The 21,764-nt window shown below is 39.1% G+C and overlaps 1 protein-coding gene across 3 annotated transcripts in view; it reads left to right on the forward strand.

Moving 5' to 3' along the window:
• Positions 1–21,764, forward strand: part of LOC144375232 (BRCA1-associated protein) — a 34,335-nt gene that overhangs the window by 2,402 nt on the left and 10,169 nt on the right. Inside the window, exons 2-10 of one of the 3 annotated variants that reach the window (XM_078039134.1) lie at positions 146–307; positions 1,077–1,275; positions 2,643–2,832; positions 8,885–8,998; positions 11,004–11,152; positions 14,424–14,499; positions 14,918–15,056; positions 15,409–15,518; positions 18,995–19,084. In XM_078039134.1, coding sequence (XP_077895260.1) covers positions 146–307; positions 1,077–1,275; positions 2,643–2,832; positions 8,885–8,998; positions 11,004–11,152; positions 14,424–14,499; positions 14,918–15,056; positions 15,409–15,518; positions 18,995–19,084 — 1,229 coding nt within the window. Of the gene's footprint in view, positions 1–145; positions 308–1,076; positions 1,276–2,003; positions 2,061–2,642; positions 2,833–4,151; positions 4,179–8,884; positions 8,999–11,003; positions 11,153–14,423; positions 14,500–14,917; positions 15,057–15,408; positions 15,519–18,994; positions 19,085–21,764 lie in introns of those variants that run through there. The other 2 variants (XM_078039135.1, XM_078039136.1) reach the window with 2 other exon arrangements.

Here is a 21,764-nt window from a genome sequence, read left to right on the forward strand (position 1 = left end):
CTGGAGTCCCAGAGGTGAATGAGATGGATACTGAAAAGGCATCTTAGGGGAGAGCAGCAGAAAGAAAAAGGAAACCTATTGACTGGGATATTGAGAATGGAGAGGAGCTTGTTTTATGTTCAGATATTATTCATATATTCTATAGCTGGGGAAATGTCTAATGAGGAGATCAAAAAGAAGACACTTGCTTCAGCTGTTGCCTGTTTAGAAGGGAAGTCACCAGGGGAAAAAGCAACAATCATTCATCAGCACCTTGGCCGTCGGGAAATGACAGATGTAATCATTGAGACCATGAAGTCCAACCCAGGTATATTTTCAGAAACTCTGGATTCTTTTGTAATGTGAGCTTCCAGTTACTTGTTTTATATGTGTTTTGTGAACTCATAATGTTAACCTGGAGCATACTTTTATCTTTTTACTGCTTGCATGCTTTTACATGATGTCATTAAGGCACATTTCAGCATCTCTAAATGTTTCTTCTAAATTAATCTGGTCATGCATTGCACATGCCTATTGCCCCAGCCACTTGGAAGACTGAAGCTGGAGGATCACTTGACCCCAGGAGCTCAAAGACAACGTGGGCAACATAGCAACACCTTATCTCAAAAAAAAAAAAAAAAAAAAAAAAATCCTAACAAGCTATATTTGCAACCCTCATTGGCGGAGGAGAGCATCTTACCACCTAAGTTAGCAATAGATCATAAGTGCATCCAGATAAGCATATTGTTCCTCCCCTGCCCTGCCAGCTCATTCCAACTGAGGGAGTGGATATGTTCTGCATTTTAGGCATGGGGATGGTCAGAACTGGTAGGTTTGGTTTTCAAACAAAATAGCCCTGAATGTTTGTCCCACTCAGGAGTGTGTGATGGAAGATGTCTGCTACTGCTGGATGTAAAAGCCATCCTCCAGTTTCTGAGGGTGTTAATGAACTTTAAAGTTGGGATGTGCCCACATTTGGCTTTCTGTGAACATAGTTCTTAATGCAGTATATTATATTTTCTTGAAATTTTAACCAATTAGAATTCTTTAGCATATTTCCAACTGTTTGTAATCTGCTAATTTTTGATTTGTGAAAGATGAGGTAAAAGATGCAATGGAAGAAAAGAAGTCTTCAGAAGCATCCCTCACTGTGCAGAGAAGTAGAGATCAAAGTAAAGATTGCATAAATGCAGCTCCTGATTCTCCATCCAAACAGCTTCCAGACCAGATTTCATTCTTCAGTGGAAATCCTTCTGTTGAAATAGTTCATGGGATTATGCACCTATATAAGACAAAGTAAGAAAAAAAGAAAAATATTTTTCTTTTGGGTAGGTCTGTTTTTGCCTTGGGATAGAGAAAATTCTTTTAGCTAGAAGGGAGGTGGTAGGTATTTTAAGTTTCAGAAAGGTAGTACTTTAATGTATTGTGTGTTAGGGAATTCTTAGATGTTTTACATTTGGTTGATCTTGTAGATAGGGTCAAAGCTTTTCTCACAAAAGAAATGTGTAGGAACACTTAATAAAATACCTTGGAAAATATTGTCTTAGCGGTTAGTCATGGAGGATTGAAAGGAAGAACTAAGAAGTCAGTTAACTAATCCTAATATGTATTACTTTTTAAAAAAAATTTTTCCTGTGGTATTTGGTATAAACAAACCTTGCTGGAGGCCCAAGGGAAGGAAGCCTTTGGCTAGATATTTACAAACTAGACCATCAGCTTCTTGGATAATTGGTAGGAGTTGGTGGTTTGATTTTTGTGAGGGTTTTTTTGTTTGTTTGTTTGTTTGTTTTTTGTAGTACTGGGGATCGAACCCAGAGATACTGTACCATTGAGTACATCCTCGGCCCTTTTTATTTTTTATTTTGAGACAGGTTCTCACTAAATTGCTGAGGCTGGCCTCCACCTTACTATCCTCCTGCCTTAGCCTCCCAAGTAGCTGGGATTATAGGTGTGCACCATCTCACCCGGCTGATAATTGGTAGTTAATGTCTTAAAGGCTATCCTTATCTTAACTTGTTTGCCAGGTCCCTCCTGGGAAAACAGCAAATACTCAAGTAGCCATTTTGGATCACAGCTGTCAAGTGAGTTTGCAGCATTTCAAAAGCAAATTGCATTGTGGGAAGTTTTTCATTCCCCTCCCTTCCAGCTTGTCCTTCCCAGCAACACTTTCTGTAATATCCTTGTGGTTTAGAGTTCTCTTTTAGATTTAGAGCTCTATTTTTCTTCTAGACATTTTGAGAAAAATTTGTACTTTAAGTTACCCAGTAACAGACTATTTTTCAAAAACTAATCAGAATAAAAGATGAACTGACTTTCCTTAATGCACATTTTAACCACATAGGCCTTTAACTAAAGATTGAAAATTTTGGTGGGGGGATATACATACACATATATATGTGGTTGTGTATATGTATGTGTATGTATATACATATAAAATAATTTAATAAATTTGTCTTAACATCCACTACAGATACATTTAGGGGATTTTGTATTACTCATGTAGTGTATATTTTTAAGTAAAATGACAAGCTATTTAAATTTATTTTTAAAATATTACAAGTTTTTATTTCTTCCTATTTTCTTGGACATAAGTTGTCAAATTAGTGTTATCCGAACTAACTATACCTCATCTATTCAAGACAGTTTAATTATTGTCTTATTAGTAAGATGACCTCCTTAAAAGAAGATGTGAGGCGCAGTGCCATGCTGTGTATTCTCACAGTCCCTGCTACAATGACCAGTCATGACCTTATGAAGTTTGTCGCCCCATTTAATGAAGTAATTGAACAAATGAAAATCATCAGAGACTCTACTCCAAATCAATATATGGTGCTGATAAAGTTTAGTGCACAGGTAAAAGTTAAGATATTAAAAATCTCTTTGCCACAAAAACTTGTGTTTTTGAAACTGTATGATACTAGCCGTGTGTGATTTACAACATTTTTCACTTAAGGTTCTTGACTTACATATCTTTGAGGGTATTGTAACTGTAGATGTCTTTCTAAATTCATTGGCAGAAATACCATTGTAATTGATATCCAGAGTTTTTTATGCATCTGATTGGATATGAAATCTAGGTTTTTGGTTGTTTATGCAGTAGTAACTTTTCCAGTAAAGCAGTAGTTCCCGAACGTTTGAAATTGACACTATTGTATTATTTGCTATTACCTTATTTCTTTCATTTTCTTTTTTACAAGGTGCTCTTTGACATAGTTTAGAAAATAAAATTTATTTTTTTAAATGTAAAATTTGGTGACAAGAGGGATTTTGTGACATGATTTGAAGTGTTATATTTTAAAGTCCTGATTGAATATTATTACAATAGAGACAAACACAGAACAAATGAGGGTATTTTCAGTTTTTAAAAGTGCTTATGCATTGTAACAGATGCTATTTGGTGTAGGAGGGTTTTGCCATTCGCTTCATTTCACTTAAATAGCACTTTCTATGTACCTCAGTTCTACAGATGTTAGAAGATATTCTCTTGGTTTTGCTTATTCATCCCTATAAACATGCGTATTTGTATGTGAATATACAAATGAGGTAAGCTTTAGGTATTATTCAGGTTATTAAAAGGTGATCCTTAGATTCACTCAGTTGTTTCTCTTTTTTAATAGACTTTTGTATTTTTCCATTGGAATTTTACTAGGTTTTTGTTTGTTTTGTTTACATTGGATTTTGAAAGGCAGTTTTTTCAAAAGTTAATTTCTCAGCCATACTGCAGTGACACACACCTATAAATTCCATTGAGTCAGGAGGGTCACAAGTTCAAGGCCAGCAGCCTAGGCAGTTTAATGAGATCTTGTCTCATAATCAAAAATAAAAAGGGCTCAGAAATAGAGAGCCTTTGGGTTCAGTCCCTGGCACTGCAAACCCACAAACAAACAAAACCTCTCGCCTCATTGATAAAGAGTCTTCCTGAATTTGTCCCAAATACTTCCATCTTGCTGATTAACAAAGAAATGAGTGGGTTTATAGGGTCAATTGCTATTTCCTCTCTGACTGGTCACCAGAGTTTGTAGGTGAAAGGGAGCGCATGACACAAGGGCCATTTGCCATCTCTTTCCTCATTACAGAGCTTCAGAGTTGAGATCAGTGGCAGCCGTCCAGTGAGCATGTGGAGGAAATTAAGAGAAATTTGAATTATGTTTGTACATGTTGCCTGGGCCCCTCTGTTGTGGAGTTCTATGTACAAGAAGGTACAGGCTGTTTAATCTTTACAAAGTATCCCACCATTGAGGGAGATGTTTAAAAAGTGTTTCAACTGTCCTGTAGACTTTACAGTTCCCATGAAGAATAGAAAAGCATTTACCTGATATTACAGACTGTCATCAGGCCTTCTGAAGTCTGAGGAGCTTTGGAAGCTGGGAAAGTGGCACCTTAAACTAATTAAACCTGGTAGTACATGTAATAATAATGGTCATAATAGAAAACAGCAGCTTTTGTTTTGTATTGTTCACTGTGCTCAGTGCTCAGCAGAGTATCATCTCATTTAATCTTCACTGTAACCCTTCAAGGTAGAGTGATCCTGTTCTTTGTTTCACAGATGAAGCAGCCAACTTCAGAGAGAGATTAGTCATTTGCCCAGGATTACACAGATAAAAATAAATGACTGAGTAGGGATGGATTCACTTTGAATCACTAGGACAAATTCCTCTTCTAGTAGGAGAGTATGAAGGTGTGGGGAATAGAGACAGTCACTATTTACAGGTCTGACTTTTTTTTTTTTTTTTTTTAATTAGGACCGAAACCAGGGCTGCTTTACTTCTGAGGCACATCCCCAGCCCTTTTAATTTTTTTAGTTTGAGGTAGGGTCTCACTACTTTGTGTAGGGCCTCGCTAAATTGCTGATGCTGGCCTCCACTATGATCCTCCTTTCTCGGCCTCCCAAGATGTTAAGATTATGGACATGTGCCACTACACCTGGCTCACAAGCCTTTGTATAATAACAATATTTTAGTTATTTCAGTTATGTTTCTCCAAAGGTAATCAGCAAGTTATACAAAGAGTTACAAATGTTCATAGGGAAAAAATGTTTAGGCTTTTCAGGGAGTCTAATAAATCTATAACACTAACCTACATTTAAGTAAACTACACTAACATTTATTTAGTAAACCTACAAATTTCCTGCCATCCATTTAATGTGCAGATAATATTTCGGATATTTTCTATTATTGTTCGTAGATTTTCTTTATACATCTGCACTATCCTTTCCACTTCTGTCCTTTTTTTTTTTTTTCTTCTTGTTTTCTTTGCAATACTGGGGTCTAAGCCCAGAGCCATGCACATGCAAGGCTACCATTGCTACCCACCAGCCCCACTTCTTCTATCTTTTGACCAAATGCAGATTGCTCAGTTAACCAATATTTTCTAAGTGTGCGAAACAGCTTACTGCTCCTTATTTTTAGAGCCCTTTACCTTGGTATCATAGTTGTACTATTTACTGTTTATCTCATCTTGGGTCTGAACCCCGTCATCTATCAAGACCCATCCTATCAAAACAAAGAAAGAAAGAAATCAAAATTATCAAGAACTTTCTAAGACCTAATAACACCATCTTGCTATAAGACTTGAAGTTTAAATTAATACTGGAGAATCTAATAATAGATTCATTAGCCACCAACTGTTGAGCATGTACCAGACTCTTAAGTGCTTTTCATGCATTATCTCAAATCCTCTCAGCAATGCCATGAGGTGTTGGTACTTTCAAATTTTGTAGTTGAGGAAGCAGGCACCCCTAAGTCACTTTCCAAAGTTGGACACATAGTGTCAGAGTTAGGATTCAAACCCAAGCACCCTGACTCCATAGCTTGGGCACCCTCTACATTCTTATTCCATTCTTTTTCTCACCAGGTAATTAATTTTTAATAAGAACTCATAAGCCTTCCCTGTATCTTTTGTAACCTCTTTCTTTCTTTTTTAATATTTATTTCTTTTAGTTACACACAATTCCTTTGTTTTTATTTATTTATTTTTATGTGGTGCTGAGGATCAAACCCAGGACCTCACACATGCTAGGCAGGGGCTCTACTGCTAAGCCACATCCCAGCCCTGTAACCTCTTTCTTTCCTTTTTTTATTTTTGGTGACACAAGGAAAGGAATTGGACAGTTGAACCCAGGGGTGCTCTACCACTGAGCTATATCCTTTTTTTTTTTTTTTTTCTAGGGTATTGTACTGGGGGTTGAACTCAGGGGCACTTGACCACTGAGGCACATCTCTATTTTGTATTTTTTTTATTTAGAGACAGGAGCTCACTGAGTTGCTTAGTGCCTCATTTTTGCTGGGGCTGGCTTTGAACTTGCAGTTCTCCTGCTTCAGCCTCCCGAGCTACTATTATTATAAGCGTGTGCCACTGCATTCGGCTTACATCCTTTTATATTTGAGACAGGGTCTTGCTAAGTTGTCCAGGCTGGCCTCAAATTTGCAATACTCCTGCCTCAGCCTCCTGAGTAACTGGGATTATAGGCATGTGCTACCATGACTGACTGATAAAGAATTTTTAATTCATTAGGACATAAAAATCAGGAAGGAGTTCAATTTTATTGTTCTTGATGATAAGGAAAGGACAGATAACCTCTCTATAGTGTATTGGCTCATTTTCACTGGCACGCTTAGTTAACACAGCCTAGGTAGCTATTCCTTTTAGAAGAAACATGTATTCTCAACACTGTAACTGATCACTATGACAGTGAAGGAACCTAATCATAATGGATTTGTCTTTTTCTGAGTTTATTCTCAAGAGACCAATAAATAAAAAAGAGAGACTAGAAAAAAAACAAAAGCTGGGTTCCTTTAAATTTTTGATGCTCTGCAGTGCAAACATTTTAATTTAATTAAAAGAGTTGTTTCTTCTGTGTTCTCCAGTGAGCCTTTGTGCATTTTGATAATGGTTTGAAATAGAAACCACGTGTACTTTGTTTCATATTCTCTTTCCAGTGCATAACAGAGCCTGGCACACAGTAGGTGTTCAGTAAATATTTGAACAAAGCTATATTTCTAATACTGAAGTTTTTTTCTTTTGCAATACTGAGGATTGAACCCATTGCCTCACCCATTGATCTAAATCCCCATCCCTAAGAATGAGGTTTTGTTTTGTTTTGTTGATAGTACTAGGGATTGAACCCAGGGCCACTCTACCACCAAGCTATATCTCCAGCCCTTTGTATTTTTTATTTTGAGACAGGGTCTCTATATTATTGAGGATAGCCTCAAAGTTGTGATCCTCCTACCTCAGCACCCACAGTTGCAGGATTATAGGTGTGCACTCCCACACCTGGCCCTAATACTGAAATTTTAAAGAAGACACTAGTGTGTTCAAATTAGAAATCTTGGCTATTTATAGATGTTATCATTTCCAAAAAAGGATGTTTCTTTGGTATATTATCAGCTCCTCTAATAAAGGAATACTTGGTGTTAAATGGTTTTTTCACATGCCTCTGCCCTTCCACTGAAGAGGCCTCATAGCTTGGTGAGCATTTACAGAGCTCCAGATCTGATGGGGTCTTTTCCTCAGCAACTGCAACCAGCTCCTAATGGTGCTGGAGGCTGTGAAGACATGAGCTGAGCCTGAATTCCAGGCAGAACGTCCCCTCAGTATATGAATCCTGAGTTCCCTATGCTACTTACTTACCTAGTAATGTTTCACAAAAAGGCTGTTTTTTCCCAAAGAGGAAGGGAAGCCACTGTTGGTTTGCTGCTTAGGATTAAGGAGATTTATTTTCCAACAACTGGATTTACACATTTTGAAGTTTCCGTCAGGAGAGCTCTCTTCCCACCTCCAATAAAACTACTGCATTCAGAATTGGTCATCCTTCTTCAGCTGCTTGGCTCATTAGAGTGTGTTGAGAAAGCATAAACAAAGCATATTAAGAAAGCATAAATAATCAAAACTCCACAATTGAATTACATCATCGGAGTGAAATTAAAAGCCATTGGAGAAGTCTACAGGGGCTGTGGGATTCAGAACCCTATGATTGGTTCTTCTTGGATCTCTTGACCTTCACCAAGAGTTTGGCCTCTGGTATTGGACACTCCTAATGGATCCTTATCCAACTCTGATGTAGTATTTGTTTTATTGAAGAAGAGGATTATTTTCATCCTGTAATGGTCCTTCATTATTTAACATGGATACTGACTTTAAGAAATAAAAGAGGGGCTGGGATTGTGGTTCAGTGGCAGAGCACTCGCCTAGCACGTGTGAGTCCCTGGGTTTGATCCTCAGCACCTCATAAAAATAAATAAATAAAATAAAGATTAAAAAAAGAAGAAGAAATAAAAGAGTTCTTCCAAAACAATCATCACTTATGATTTCATTCCCATCTTTGCAGAAATGTTTTATCTCAGCTGGTGCATGTGACAAAACTATGAAGGGAAATGTTGACTGTTGCTGGTTGAATATTAAAATTGTTCTAGCTGTCAGCTTATTGTGCTTTAGTACCTTCTTCCAGTTCAAGTACTAACTCTTATGTAGCCCAGGAAACACTGTCAGATTGTAGGATATTGATCTGCAGAGTTTGTCTGGCTTACCAACCTGCTCCAGTAGATGCTATTTCTAGTGGTTGCTTTTCTCTCCTAAGTAGCTCCTAAGTACCATCAGCTTTAAGAACCTAATTAGGAGTGGGTGCAATGGTGTACACCTGTAATTACAGCTGCTCAGAAGGCTAAGGCAGGAGGATGGCAAGTTAAAACCAGACTTAGCAAATTAGCAATACCCTGTCCCAAAAAATAAAAAAGGCTAAGGATGTAGCTCACTGGTGAACATCCCTGGGTTCAATTCCCAGTACCAAAAGAAAACAAGGAGAAAAAAAGTTGATGAGTATGATTGAAGCCATGCATTTTGAATATAAATCAACTTTCAGTATATTTATCTTAATTTTTTTCCTTATTCCCATTGGTGCACATAGGCTGATGCAGATAGTTTTTATATGGCATGCAATGGTCGTCAGTTCAACTCAATCGAAGATGATGTTTGCCAACTGGTCTATGTGGAAAGGGCTGAAGTGCTGAAATCTGAAGATGTAAGTTTGAATACTTGTTATCTTTAATATAGCAGATTGGTATGAAATCAGAAGTTAAGCAGTCTGTGGAAATGTCCAGAGCAATCTAAACCGCACAGACAGAAGATAGATAAGTGGTCACAGGGCCTGGGGGAAAGAATGGGAAGCGACTGCCAACAGGTAAGGGGTTCTTTTTGGGGTGATGGAAATGTTCTAAATTTAGATAGTGGTGATGGTTGCTCAACCAAATGAATATAGTAAAAGCCCCTTTAAGATAGAGAATTTATGCCAGGTGCAGTGGCACATGCCTATAATCCCAGCAGCTTGGGAGGCTAAGGCAGGAGGTTCACATTTCCTAGAGTCAAAAAGAAACATTTTGTTTGTTTGAAGTATTAACTTTAATCCCTTTCCTAATTCTTATTCTGTTTCTATAGCAATTTATAATTGCTCTGATCTGTCATTTTCTATGGGAACCTGTCCTGCAGTATGTGTTCCCTCAAATCATTTTATAAAACAGCAAATTTAGCTCTGATGTTTTAAAGATTTTTCTTTCTTTTAAAGTAATTCTTGCTAGATACAGTGGTGCATGCCTATAATCTCAGTGCTTCAGGAAGCCGAGGCAGGAGGATCATGAGTTCAAAGCCAGCCTCGGCAAAAGTGAGGGCACTAAGCAGCTCAGTGAGACCCTTGTCTCTAAATAAAATACAAAAAATATAATATAGGGCTGGGGATGTGGCTCAGAGGTTGAGTACCCCTGAGTTCAACCCCCAGTACCCCAAAACAAACAAATAAAGTAAACCTTAAAGTGTTTTTACCTGAAATCAGATCGATGGAAATAACTTCTGGGTAGATTGTTCTATCGTTAGATTAGGAGAAATAAAATTTAATGAGTGATAAAATTGGGCTTCCCTTGGGTCAAGTGCTGCACAAGGCCTGCTTTTTAAGATTCTTTTCCATAACTGAACATGACTACCTTCAGAGAGTCCCTGTAAGCATCTGTTCTTCAGAGACTGTAAATGAATGTGCTTTTTCTCCATTTGTCCTCATGCGTATGTATGCCTTCCACCCTGGTCTCGATAATTGCTGCTCATGTTCTGGCTGGGAGGGCCTGAGTCCAGCCTTGTGGTCATGCCCCCTCTAAGCTCCCTGTACTTTTTAAAATTTTTGTCTGTTCTAATATCTACAAGGACAAGAAATGGCTGTTTTGGGGGACATACTGGATTTGGTTTTGGTTACCAATGTTCCACACCTTGAACAATGTCTGGCACATATAGCAAGGACTCAAGAAGTATGTGTTAAATGCATAAATAAATTAAGTCAGTGCTATTGATACTATCATCACTAAATAGAAAGTGTTAAATTATAATTTACTCTGGAAAAGTCTTCAGATCCATTGCTATTCTGCTTTTATCTCTTTGGGTATTTTGGTCATAGACTTTTGGAGCTTGAGCTAGGAATCTGGTTCCATGTGTTAAGGTTTTGGCAGCAATCTCCCTTCCTGGAAAGCCAGCTCCACGAGGGCAGGGATTCATGTCTGCTGTCTTCACCACTGTTCCAAGTACCCAGCACAGTACTGAGAATGTAAACCATATTCCACTAGTGTTTGTTGAATGAATAAGTGAGTGAAAATTTTACCACTTTAAATTATTTGCACAGAACAATAATGTTGAAAACATTTTTGAAAACACATGCGAGACAAGTGCTTTGCCCTGAGCTACAACTCCAGCCCAGGAAAACTGTTTTAGAAAACATAGCTGAGTGTGGTGGCACATACCTTTAATCTCAGTGACTTGGGAAACTGAGACAGGAGGATCACAGATTCAAAGCCAGCCCCAGCAACTTAGCAAGGCCTTAAGCAACTTAGTGAAATCCTGACTCAAAAAAATAAAGAGAGGGGCTGGGGATGTGGCTCAGTGGTTAAGCACCTCTGGGTTAATCCCTAGTACCACACACACACACACACAAAAAAAAAAAAAAAAAGTCATGGAATGATGGCTGAAGGACAGAGTGGGATGTTTTCCTGCAGGGTGCCAGCCTCCCTGTGATGGACCTGACTGAGCTCCCCAAGTGCACGGTGTGTCTGGAACGTATGGACGAGTCTGTGAATGGCATCCTCACCACCTTATGCAACCACAGCTTCCACAGCCAATGTCTGCAGCGCTGGGACGACACGACGTGAGTGCAAGGGCTGTCCCCTGCTGTATCAGAGTCCATTATGACCCTTCCCCCAAATTAAAAATAGCACCACCAAGAATGAACCACTACAAGTGTTTGACTCTACCAAACTTTCACCATAAGAGACTACCAATTTTCACCTTCTTTCCTCTGTTCACTAGGAATCCACATTCTTGAGGAAGTCCTTCTTAGTGAGGATACTGATTCTGAATCCTTGTGCAGTTTCCCAGAGCAACATGAGCTCTTCATTCCTTCTGAGAGATGGAATGGGGGTAGGAAGGAATGCAGAGTTTGGCTTTGAGACTCTTTTGTTAAGGTGAAACCTGTCACGGGCTGGGGGTGTGGCTCAGTGACAGAATACTTGCCTAGCATGCCCAAGACCCTGGGATTTATCCCTAGCACTGGGGGGAAAAATGAATCTAGGTCTGCAATCTCTTCTATGGCCTGTGTTTGATATCTACTATTTCACTTTCTTATCAACCAGAGTATAACAACCTTATATTTAGCTTTATGGTGCTATTAATAGCTTGATAGCTAGTCAGAACAGCAGTCAACATTTATAGGCACACACCTATGTATCCTAATTCCCCAGGCACAGGAGGCCTAAATTGTAGGTAACATGCTTCAAAGAACTGAGTTGGCACCTGGACCTTTTCTCCCGCCTGTTATTAAATGGAGGGTGGTTGTTCCCTTTGCAGTCTGCACTGTAGGACTTAGCTAGAAGCTTTATATCAGCTTCTGGCCTCATGGGTTTCCCAGTTCAGAGGGAAAAATAAAAAATCAAGTAATCACACAATTAAGTGTGAAATCACAGCCTTAACAGCTGTTACAAAGTTGCAATGTTCAGCATTATGATTGGAGGCACTCTCACAATAGGTAGGAGTTAACCAGGTGACAAGCAGGAGCAAGAAAACACAGTGGGGGTCGGGGGTTATGCATGGGAAGGGAAAGATCACACTCCCAAGGTCCAGAAGTTAGGAGGGATGAAAGTCCACAGGAATCCCTGTTCACCCACAAGTGGCCTCGGAGTTAGAGGGAGTGTGCCAGCTTCCCAGAGCAAGGACCTCACTTGGCTTGTTCTCTGCTGTGTCTGCCTTGCGGGGTGTGAGGCTTTCAAAAGCATGCAGCTCATTTAGTGAATGATTTTTTTTAATATTTATTTTTTAGTTTTAGAAGGACACAATGTCTTTATTTTTATGTGGTGCTGAGGATTGAACCAGTGCCTCATGCATGCTAGGTGAGCACTCTACAATGGAACCAAAACCTAGCCTGTGAATAGGTTTTATTTGAGCCTTGGTATATACTTAGTACAGTGCTGGGTGCTGATGGGAAGGAGCCAAATGCAGGTCCTTGCCCAGGAAGCACAGTGTAGGGGGCTTCCACATGTATATAAGTGCCCTGAGGGCTCCATTTCCTAGGAGAGGCCTCAGTCATACATTGTATAAGTGCACCTAATTCAAAGTGAAGATTGAGGGTAGAGATGGTACCCTGACTGGTGGTATGGACTGCTTGTAAGAGGCAGGGTCAGAACTAGTTCTCTGACCAGAACCTGGACAAGGATTCCTGGGGGGTGGGTAGTTATGGAGGGAAGGTTGTTGTGTCTGGGAGAGACTCCCCAAAGATCTCATTATCTCATTAAAAAATATATGTGTGTGTGTATGTGTGTGTGTGTGTGTGTATATATATATATAATATTTTTTAAAATATTAAAAACAGGGGGCTGGGGATGTGGCTCAAGTGGTAGCGCGCTCGCCTGGCATGCGTGCGGCCCGGGTTCAATCCTCAGCACCACATACCAACAAAGATGTTGTGTCCGCCGAGAACTAAAAAATAATAAATATTAAAAAAAAAAATTCTCTCTCTCTCTCTCTCTCTCTCTCTCTCTCTCTCACTCTTTCTTTAAAAAAAAAAAAAAACAGGCCAGCCAGGTGGTATAGCAGGGTTTTTTTTTTTTTTGCCTGTGACCCCAGAGACTTGGGAAGTTGAGGTAGGAGGAACACAAGTTCAAAGCCAGCCTCAGCAACTTAGTGAAACTTTGTCTCAAAATAAAACTTTAAAAGGGCTGGGGTGTTGCTCAGCGGTTAGTGCCCCTGGGTCAGTCCTCAGTACCAAAAAAAAAAGAAGAAGAAAAAAAGAAAAGGCTATGAGGCAGATCAAAATTTCTCCCTCTTCCTCTGCTTTATCAAAATTTTATATAATTTCATTTTGATTGAGAATAGCTCAAAATGGCTATTTTTAAGTGATGTCTTTAGGGTTTGTTTTTCTGCTTCTTCATTATTTATAGTTTTGGGGCAAGTTACTCAACCTCTCTAAATTTCAGCTTACTTGTCTGTGAAACATTGATGATAATAATAACATTGACCTTGTGGTCTTGAAGATTTGGTGAGTTAAGTGTCATAAGATGACAAGGATTTGTTAAGGCTAGGGTTGTGGCTCAGTGATAGAGCACTTGCCTAGCATGTGGGAGGTACTGGGTTCAATTTTAACCTGCATATAAGTAAAATAAAGATCCATTGACAACTAAAAAAAGTGTATTTAAAAAAAAAAAAAAGGACTTGTAAATAATATCATGGGGCTGGGGCTCAGTGGCAGAGCACTTGCCTAGCATGTGTAAGGCTCTGGGTTCGGTCCTCAGCACCACATACAAAGAAAAGCACATAAAATAAAGACATGTAAGGGCTGGGGATATAGCTCATTTAGTAAAGTGCTTGCCTCACAGCATAAGGCCCTCGGTTCGATCCCCTGCACCCCACCCCACCCAAAAAATAAAATAAAGATATGCTGTCTACCTACAATTACAAAACAAAAAAAATTAAAGAATAATAAAGTCATATATAGGGGCTGTGGCTGTAGCTCAGTGGCAGAGCACTTGCCTCACACATGTGAGGCACTGCGTTCAATCCTCAGCACCACATAATATATAAGTAAATAAAGATATTATGTCTGTCTACACTAAAAAAATACTTTTAAAAAAGTCATATATAGGGGCTGGAGTTGTGGCTCAAGTGGTAGAGTCCTCACCTAGCATCTGTGAGGCACTAGGTTCGGTCCTTAGCACCACAAAAAAATAAAATAAAGATATTGTATCCACCTAAAACTAAAAAAATAAATATTTTTATAAAGTCATATATAAATGTACAAATAATAAAAATAATAACAGGAAAGTGATAATTTAGCATCTCAGTGAGGAAGACATAATCCAGTTCTTGACTTCTGTTACTGCCATCTTTTGTGTCTAATCTGTACCATTATCTTTCTGCATCCTGGATAGGTGTCCTGTTTGCCGGTACTGTCAAACACCAGAGCCAGTAGAAGAAAATAAGTGTTTTGAGTGTGGTGTTCAGGAAGTAAGTAATGGATTATGGAAAAGAATGATGAATACAGCTTTATTTGCCTGGAATTTTCTTCTACCCAGTGTGGCTTAAAGTCTTTTTGACACACACAAAAAAAAATTAAAATGAGTCTCAAATACATGACTTCTAAGCAAAAATACTTCATGCTATTATTGTGTTTTTTTTTTTTTTAAGACTTGGCCATTTATTGATAAATTGTGAATTCTATTTTGCTGTTTACATAAAATTCCATATAAATCAGAGAAAATGATTGACCCATAAAAGCATTCTGGATTGTTGCATTTTTAAACATATTTATCCAAAATTCCTGTAGGAATAACTCTAAGTCTCATTCTATATCAGCCCCTTCCCATCCCAAATGGGCTAATTCATGTATTTTTATTTAACTAAGATCTTACCTCTTCCTTGGCAGAATTTATGGATTTGTTTAATTTGCGGGCACATAGGATGTGGGCGATATGTCAGTCGACATGCTTATAAGCACTTTGAAGAGACACAGCACACATATGCCATGCAGCTCACTAACCATCGAGTCTGGGACTATGCTGGAGGTGAGCACCACTCTGATTTTCTAATTTGGATCTATTCTCTTAGGAGACATTTTCCTTCAGAATCTCTCCACTTTCTCTCACAGCTTGAAGCATCATCTTCCTGTCAGCTGTTGTTAAAACTCTTCATGGTGCCCTGTGGGCTCCATTTCCCAGGAGTGGCCTCAGTTGCACATTATAAGGGGAGTTTCTCTTGCCCTTTTTTTTAAATTCAAATGATTTAATCCAGTTTTTTAAAAATATTGCAAGACATTTCACCTAGACTTGTAAAAACAAAAATTTTCAGTTAAAAATATACGGAGGCCTTTTTCATTTTGAAGGAACCCACATTGGTTGACTAATTTCTTTTCTTTAGATAATTATGTCCATCGACTGGTTGCAAGTAAAACAGATGGAAAAATAGTACAGTATGAATGTGAGGGTGACACTTGCCAGGAGGAGAAAATAGATGCCTTACAGTTAGAGGTAAGATGCCTATCAGCTACCACTTAGTACCTATTCCTACTGCTTCTTTCTATTTCAACTGGAAGGGTTGTTTGACTTTTTAATTTTTGCTGTTTATTTTGCATGTAAACTTCTTTTTTTTTAAACTTCTATCATTGCTATGAAGGGTTAAAATATTTTTATACCATATGTTTCTGTTTTTGTTTTTGTTTTGAGTAGCAGGGATTGAACCCAATGATGCTTAACCACTGAGCTACATCCCAGCCCTTTTAAAAAAAAGAAAGAAAGAAAGAAAGAAATTATTTTGAGACAGGGTCTCGCTACGTTACCTAGGGCCTTGCCACGTTACTGAGGCTGGCTTTGAACATGTGATCCTCCTGCCTCAGCCTCCACAATTGCAGGCAACATTGTGCTCTGCACATCTGTTTTTCTTATTGAAAGTTTAAGCTTCACTGTGCCTTATTATTTTCAAGTGACATTCCTAGTTGTCTCCAGTTCAGGTTAGTTAATTTAAACAATCTTGGTTATCTTTTGTAGCTGCAATAAACTGAAAATTAGAATGTTCCTTTGGCATCACAGTAGCAGCTGGAAACTGAACAGACTTGATCAGAATAAGGATAACCCATTAGTATCTTTCCATCCCCAGAAGTGTTTTTGTACACATTGGGCTGGGGTTTTATGCTTTAGAGGCTTGGATGTTTAAATGTTGACTCAAAGTATATATTTTATGAATTAGAGACTGATATGCTTAAAGCCATTTTCTGAATATTCGTATACATGAAATAACAAAATTAGTACAATCTAGCTTTTCTCCATAGTAGTAAATTCCATCTACCATAAAGTTATTATAGTATAAAGTCTATTTTAAGTTAGGAGAAATTTCAACATGAGTTCCATTTTGTGTAAATGCAAAAAAAAAAAAATTCTTTTTTTTTTTAATGGATATTTATTTTTTAGTTGTAGGTAGACACAATATCTTTATTTTGTTTTTTTGTGGTGCTGAGGATCAAACCTAGAGCCTCACGCATGCTCGGCAAGCGCTCTCTGAGCCACAACCCCAGGCCCCCCCCCCAATTTTTTATTCTTTTTTTTAGTCATAGATGGACACAGTATCTTTATTTTTTTTTATGCGATGCTGAGGAGCAAACTCAGTTTACCTAGCCTCACATGCTAGGCAAGCACTCTACTTACCACTGAGCTACAACCCCAGCCCGCCCCCAGAAACAAATAACAAAACAAATACCTTAACCTTCAGGAGAAATGGACATTTGAAAACTCACTTATCTATAGATCTTTAAAGATCTGATGGTTTCAGCAAAATGGCCCAAAATAAGAACAATATTGCTATCAATAAATTACTACACTGATAGAGAAAAGATCAAATCCCCTTTAAGTTTTTAGAATGGCTCTTCCACGTTAACTATGTTGCACACATTTTGTTTACTCAGGAAATATTTATTGGGTGGGAGGTGTAGCTGAGTGGTAGAACATTTGCCTTGCACACTTGAGGCCCTGGGTTCCATCTCTAGCCCCACAAAATATAAAAATTCAAAAAAAAAAAAAAAAAGGAGAAGAAAGGAAGATTGTTTTATCAAAGGCTACCACCTTGGAGCCACTATGTCCCATGATGTGACTATAGCACTGAACCAACTCCCTGCCTTCACAGAGCATATATTCTAGTGGCACAGGTGTTCTTTAATTGTCTGTTCTCTCTAGCCTACAAACATGTTTAGATCCATTCTGATTCTAGAGTAGTAGTCCAAAATGGAGATTTGATTTTGCCAGTCCTTGGCCTTAGAGTCCCCTTTGCCCATATTTCTTTTCTTTTTTTTTTTTTTTTAATTATTTATTTATTTAGTTTTTGGCAGACTCAACATCTTTGTTTGTATGTGGTGCTGAGGATCGAACCTGGGCCGCACTTGTGCCAGGCCAGCACGCTACTGCTTGAGCCACATCCCCAGCCCATGCCCATATTTCTCAACATGATACCCACAAGCTTCCACAGGCCCTGTCTCTCTGTATTCTGTACTCCAGCCTCCTGGGTGTCACTTCTTTATTGCTGAAGAGACTCTGGTCAGCCACAGCACTCTCTTGGCCCAGCAGGTCTCTGCAATCAGATCTCTGTTTATTTGTCTCCTTTCTGTCAAGAGCCCTCTCAAAATCTTGGTTTCTCTCAGAAGTCCTACCAAATGCTACTGTCATACACTGTCTGTCCCTTCCCTGTAGTTACACAGCACTGTTCATTTATTCATGCCATCATGTAGCAAATGTTTCTTGACATCCAGCACACACCAGGTTCTGGAGTTAGAGAAAAAGATATAATTCTTACTTTGAGAGAGTCCATAGTCTAGTCCAGCAGCAGGCAGGTAAACTGGGGACTAAACTTAGTGTCATAAGAGCTATTAATGCTAGGCATGCACTGAGAAAGCCAAGTGGAGGCAGTTAACCAAAGGGCTGATTAATGGATGCTTTGCTTTGAGTTATATATATATTTTTATGTGTGTGTGTATGTGGTATGGGAGATGGAACCCCAGCCTCATGCATGCTAAGCATATGCTCTGCCACTGAGCTGTACTCCTATCCCTGAGTTGTACGTAGATTTAAACCCATTGTGATTCTTCTTAAAGTCAGCTGGACCAGAATAAGTTTCTATAATGTACATTTCTCCCAACTGGGTTACAAGTTCCAGGAAAACAAAGTATAATTGTCATCTCTGTGACTCCTGGCACAGTACCTGTTGGAAAGAGTAGAAACCAAAAGTAATATACATTTTATGAGCCTGCCACAGTGGTATATGCTAGTAATCCCAGCTACTTGGGAGACCAAGGTGGGAGGATCCCTTGAGCTCTGAGCCATGAGTTTGATAACAGCCTGGGTGGCAAAGCAAGACCTTTCTCAAACAAACAGCAAAGTTGGGCATGGTGGCATGTGCCTGTAATCCCAGCTACTTGAGAGACTGGCAGGAGAATCACAAGTTCAAGGCCAGACTCAGTAACTTAGTGAGACTCTGCTCAAAACTTAAAATTAAAAGGGCTGGCAATGTGGCATATGGCTCCATGTTAAAGTGCCCCAGGTTCAATCCCTATACCAAAAAAAAAAAAAAAAAAACTTGCTGTGGGGCTAGGGTTGTGGCTCAGTGATAGAGTGCTTGCCTCACACATATGAGACCCTGGGTTCGATCCTCAGCACCACCACAGTATCCATGTATAACTAAAGTATATGTATATATATATACTTTTTTAAAAAAAAAAATATATATATATATATATATATATATATATATATTTTTTTTTTTTTTTTTTAAAAGTTGCTGGGGCTGAGATTTACCTAGTATGTGCAAGGCCCTGGCTTCAATTATCAGTACCTCAAAAACAAACCAAAACCACTACATTCTGATGGTTACTTTTATTCTATTGATCATTTAAAGTCAGGTTTTAATTGGATTTCAGAGACTGACAGCAATGACTTACATTTTGTTGTTTACTCTCTCTTTCTAGTATTCATATTTACTAACAAGCCAGCTGGAATCTCAGCGAATCTATTGGGAAAACAAGATAGTGCGGATAGAGAAGGACACAGCAGAGGAAGTAAGTCTGTCTTGTTTGGTGACTGCTGAAATGCCATCTGGCAGGGCAGTCTTATGGTGGGTGGGAAGCAGAGGGCAGGGGAAAAGGAGTCGTCAGGATCTTCCTTCTGAGTCTGATAAATGGTAGAGAACAGTTTTGCCTCTAAAAAGAAACCTTGAGGGTGCTGGGGCTGAGCTCAGTGGCAGAGCACTTGCCTAGTATGTGTGAGGCACTGGGTTCAATCCTTAGCACCACATAAAAATGAAACAAAACAAAGGCATGCTGTCCATCTACAACTAAAAAAAAAAGAAAAGAAAAGAAAGAAAGAAACCTTGGGCTTAAAGGATTGTAATTTTCAAGCAGTTTATGCAATTCTGTTACAAACATAAGGTAAGTATATGAGGGCTTGTAATTTGAGTCAGCCAGTTGGTTTGTCAACTTGGGAACAGCTGCCTTTGAGAGCAGCTTTGAACTTCTGAGGCTACAAGATGGTATTAAGCTCTTTTAAATTAAAGGAAATAAAATTGGGCAGAGATGTTAAAGAGTTTCAGGGGTCATCCTGGCAGGATGTTGGGCTGGGTCAGTGGTTTCCAGATTTTAACAAAATAAAGATGCCATCTAAACCAGGCATGCTGGCACACACCCAGCTACTTGGGAGACTGAGGCAGAAGGATTGTACATTTGAGGCCTGCATTGGCAGCTTAGCAAGACCTATCTCAAAATAAACAAAAAAGACCAGGCTTGGGCTGAGGTTGTGGCTCAGTGGTAGAGCGCTTGCCTAGCATGTGTGAGGCACTGGGTTTGATTCTCGGCACCACATATAAGTTAATAAATAAATAAATGTCTGTCAACAACTAAAGAAAAAAAAAAAAGAGCCAGGCTTGTAGCTCAGAGCTTGCCTACCATATGTGAAGCCCTGAATTCAAACTCCAATACTGCAAAAAGAAAAACCAAAAAAGATGCCATTCAGCTCAAGCCTGTAGTCTCAGCTACTTGGGAGACTGAGAAAAGAGGATCACATGAGGCCAGACTAGGCAACGTAGAAAGATCCCATGTCAAAAAGCAATTAATGGGCTGGGTATGTGGCTCAAGCAGTAGCGTGCTTGCCTGGCATGCGTACGGCCTGGGTTTGATCCTCAGCACCATAAACAAATAAAGATGTTGTGTCTGCTGAAAAACTAAAAAAATAAATATTAAAAAAATTTTTAAAAATTCACTAAGTATAATTGTTTTAAAAAAAACAAAAAGCAATTAATTTTTTAAAAAATATGCCATTCAGTTATTTCATGATGTGAAAGAGAAAAGTGGTGTGGTTTGGGTGGAAAGCTGGGTAGAGGACTCAGACCCCTCCCAGCTTGATTTTCCCTCTATTTCTAGCATGTACAAAGAATCCTGAGAGTTTCAAATAAGGTAATTTGAAAAACCATGAGGGTTTCTATATAATTAGGGCTCTAGGAACCATTCTCTGGACTTAGGGACAGGGTCTGTAATTCAGTGTATCCCTTTGTATTAAATAAAGACCTTTGACATTTTTCTTTTTTCTTTTGTGGTGCTTGGGATTGAACCCAGGACCTTGTGCGTGTGAGTCAAGCACTTTACCAACTGAGCTATATCCACAAGACTTTTTTTTGACATTTCTTTTTTTTTTTTTTTTTTTTTTTTTTAAAGAGAGAGTGAAAGAGGAGAGAGAGAATTTTTAATATTTATTTTTTAGTTCTCGGCGGACACAACATCTTTGTTGGTATGTGGTGCTGAGGATCGAACCCGGGCCGCACGCATGCCAGGCGAGCGCGCTACCGCTTGAGCCACATCCCCAGCCCCTTTTTTTGACATTTCTAATGATTATTTTAGTGACTTGGTGAGTCACAACCCTTACCTGGGCCTCCAGAGCCAGGCCTGGGGCCCATGTCTGCGGTGGCTAGGATTGCAGACCCCTGGCCAGGGTCCAAGCTCTTGTTATGCTAGGCCCATGGGCCCCACTTTCTGGGTCTGCCTATAAATGAGAGAAATAGGGTTCTTTTAGAATAATAATAATAATAATAATAATGCTTAACACCAACTTTAAAATGATCTAAAGTTATTGTCAAAATTCTTACAAGAACCTTCCAGTCAGTGCAAGTGCCTTTCCAGAAGCACTTGAGGTCACTTGACTTTGCAATTCTGAATAGGGCTTGATTGGAGCACGTGTGGGAGTGGAGGCAGAGCCCTTGGTGTCACATTATGGACTCACAGGGAGGCATGTTGGCAGTGCTTCTGCAGCCTCACTAATGGGGTTTTCTATGGGATGTAGCAGCGTGACCACCTCAAATCTTTCATGCAGACCTTTGAGAATTCAGCTTAGGAATCTCTCTGCCCTTTGAGATTCTCCAGGATTGACTTCATTTCCTAAAACATGTCAGTGAAAGCAGGTTGGGGCAGGGAGAGGAAGCACTGAAACTTGCTTACATTTACTTTTAGGTAAACAGAGGCCAGGGCAGCTCCAGGTCAGAGTACACAGGGCTTGAAGGATGCTTTTGTTTTCTGATAACAAATGTCATTTATCCATAAGTTCATGACTAATACAAGCCTATTGTCCTGCCACTGTCCTTTATTTAGCCATTCTTCTATCCATTAGCACCCTCAGCATTAGAGAATGTAGGGAGAACAGTGATCTGGACTCTGGGCTACACTGACAGATTCTTGTTTGGGAGGCTCATAAAAT

This window comes from Ictidomys tridecemlineatus, chromosome 2 (genome assembly GCF_052094955.1).
Source record: "Ictidomys tridecemlineatus isolate mIctTri1 chromosome 2, mIctTri1.hap1, whole genome shotgun sequence".
Lineage (NCBI taxonomy): Eukaryota > Metazoa > Chordata > Mammalia > Rodentia > Sciuridae > Ictidomys > Ictidomys tridecemlineatus.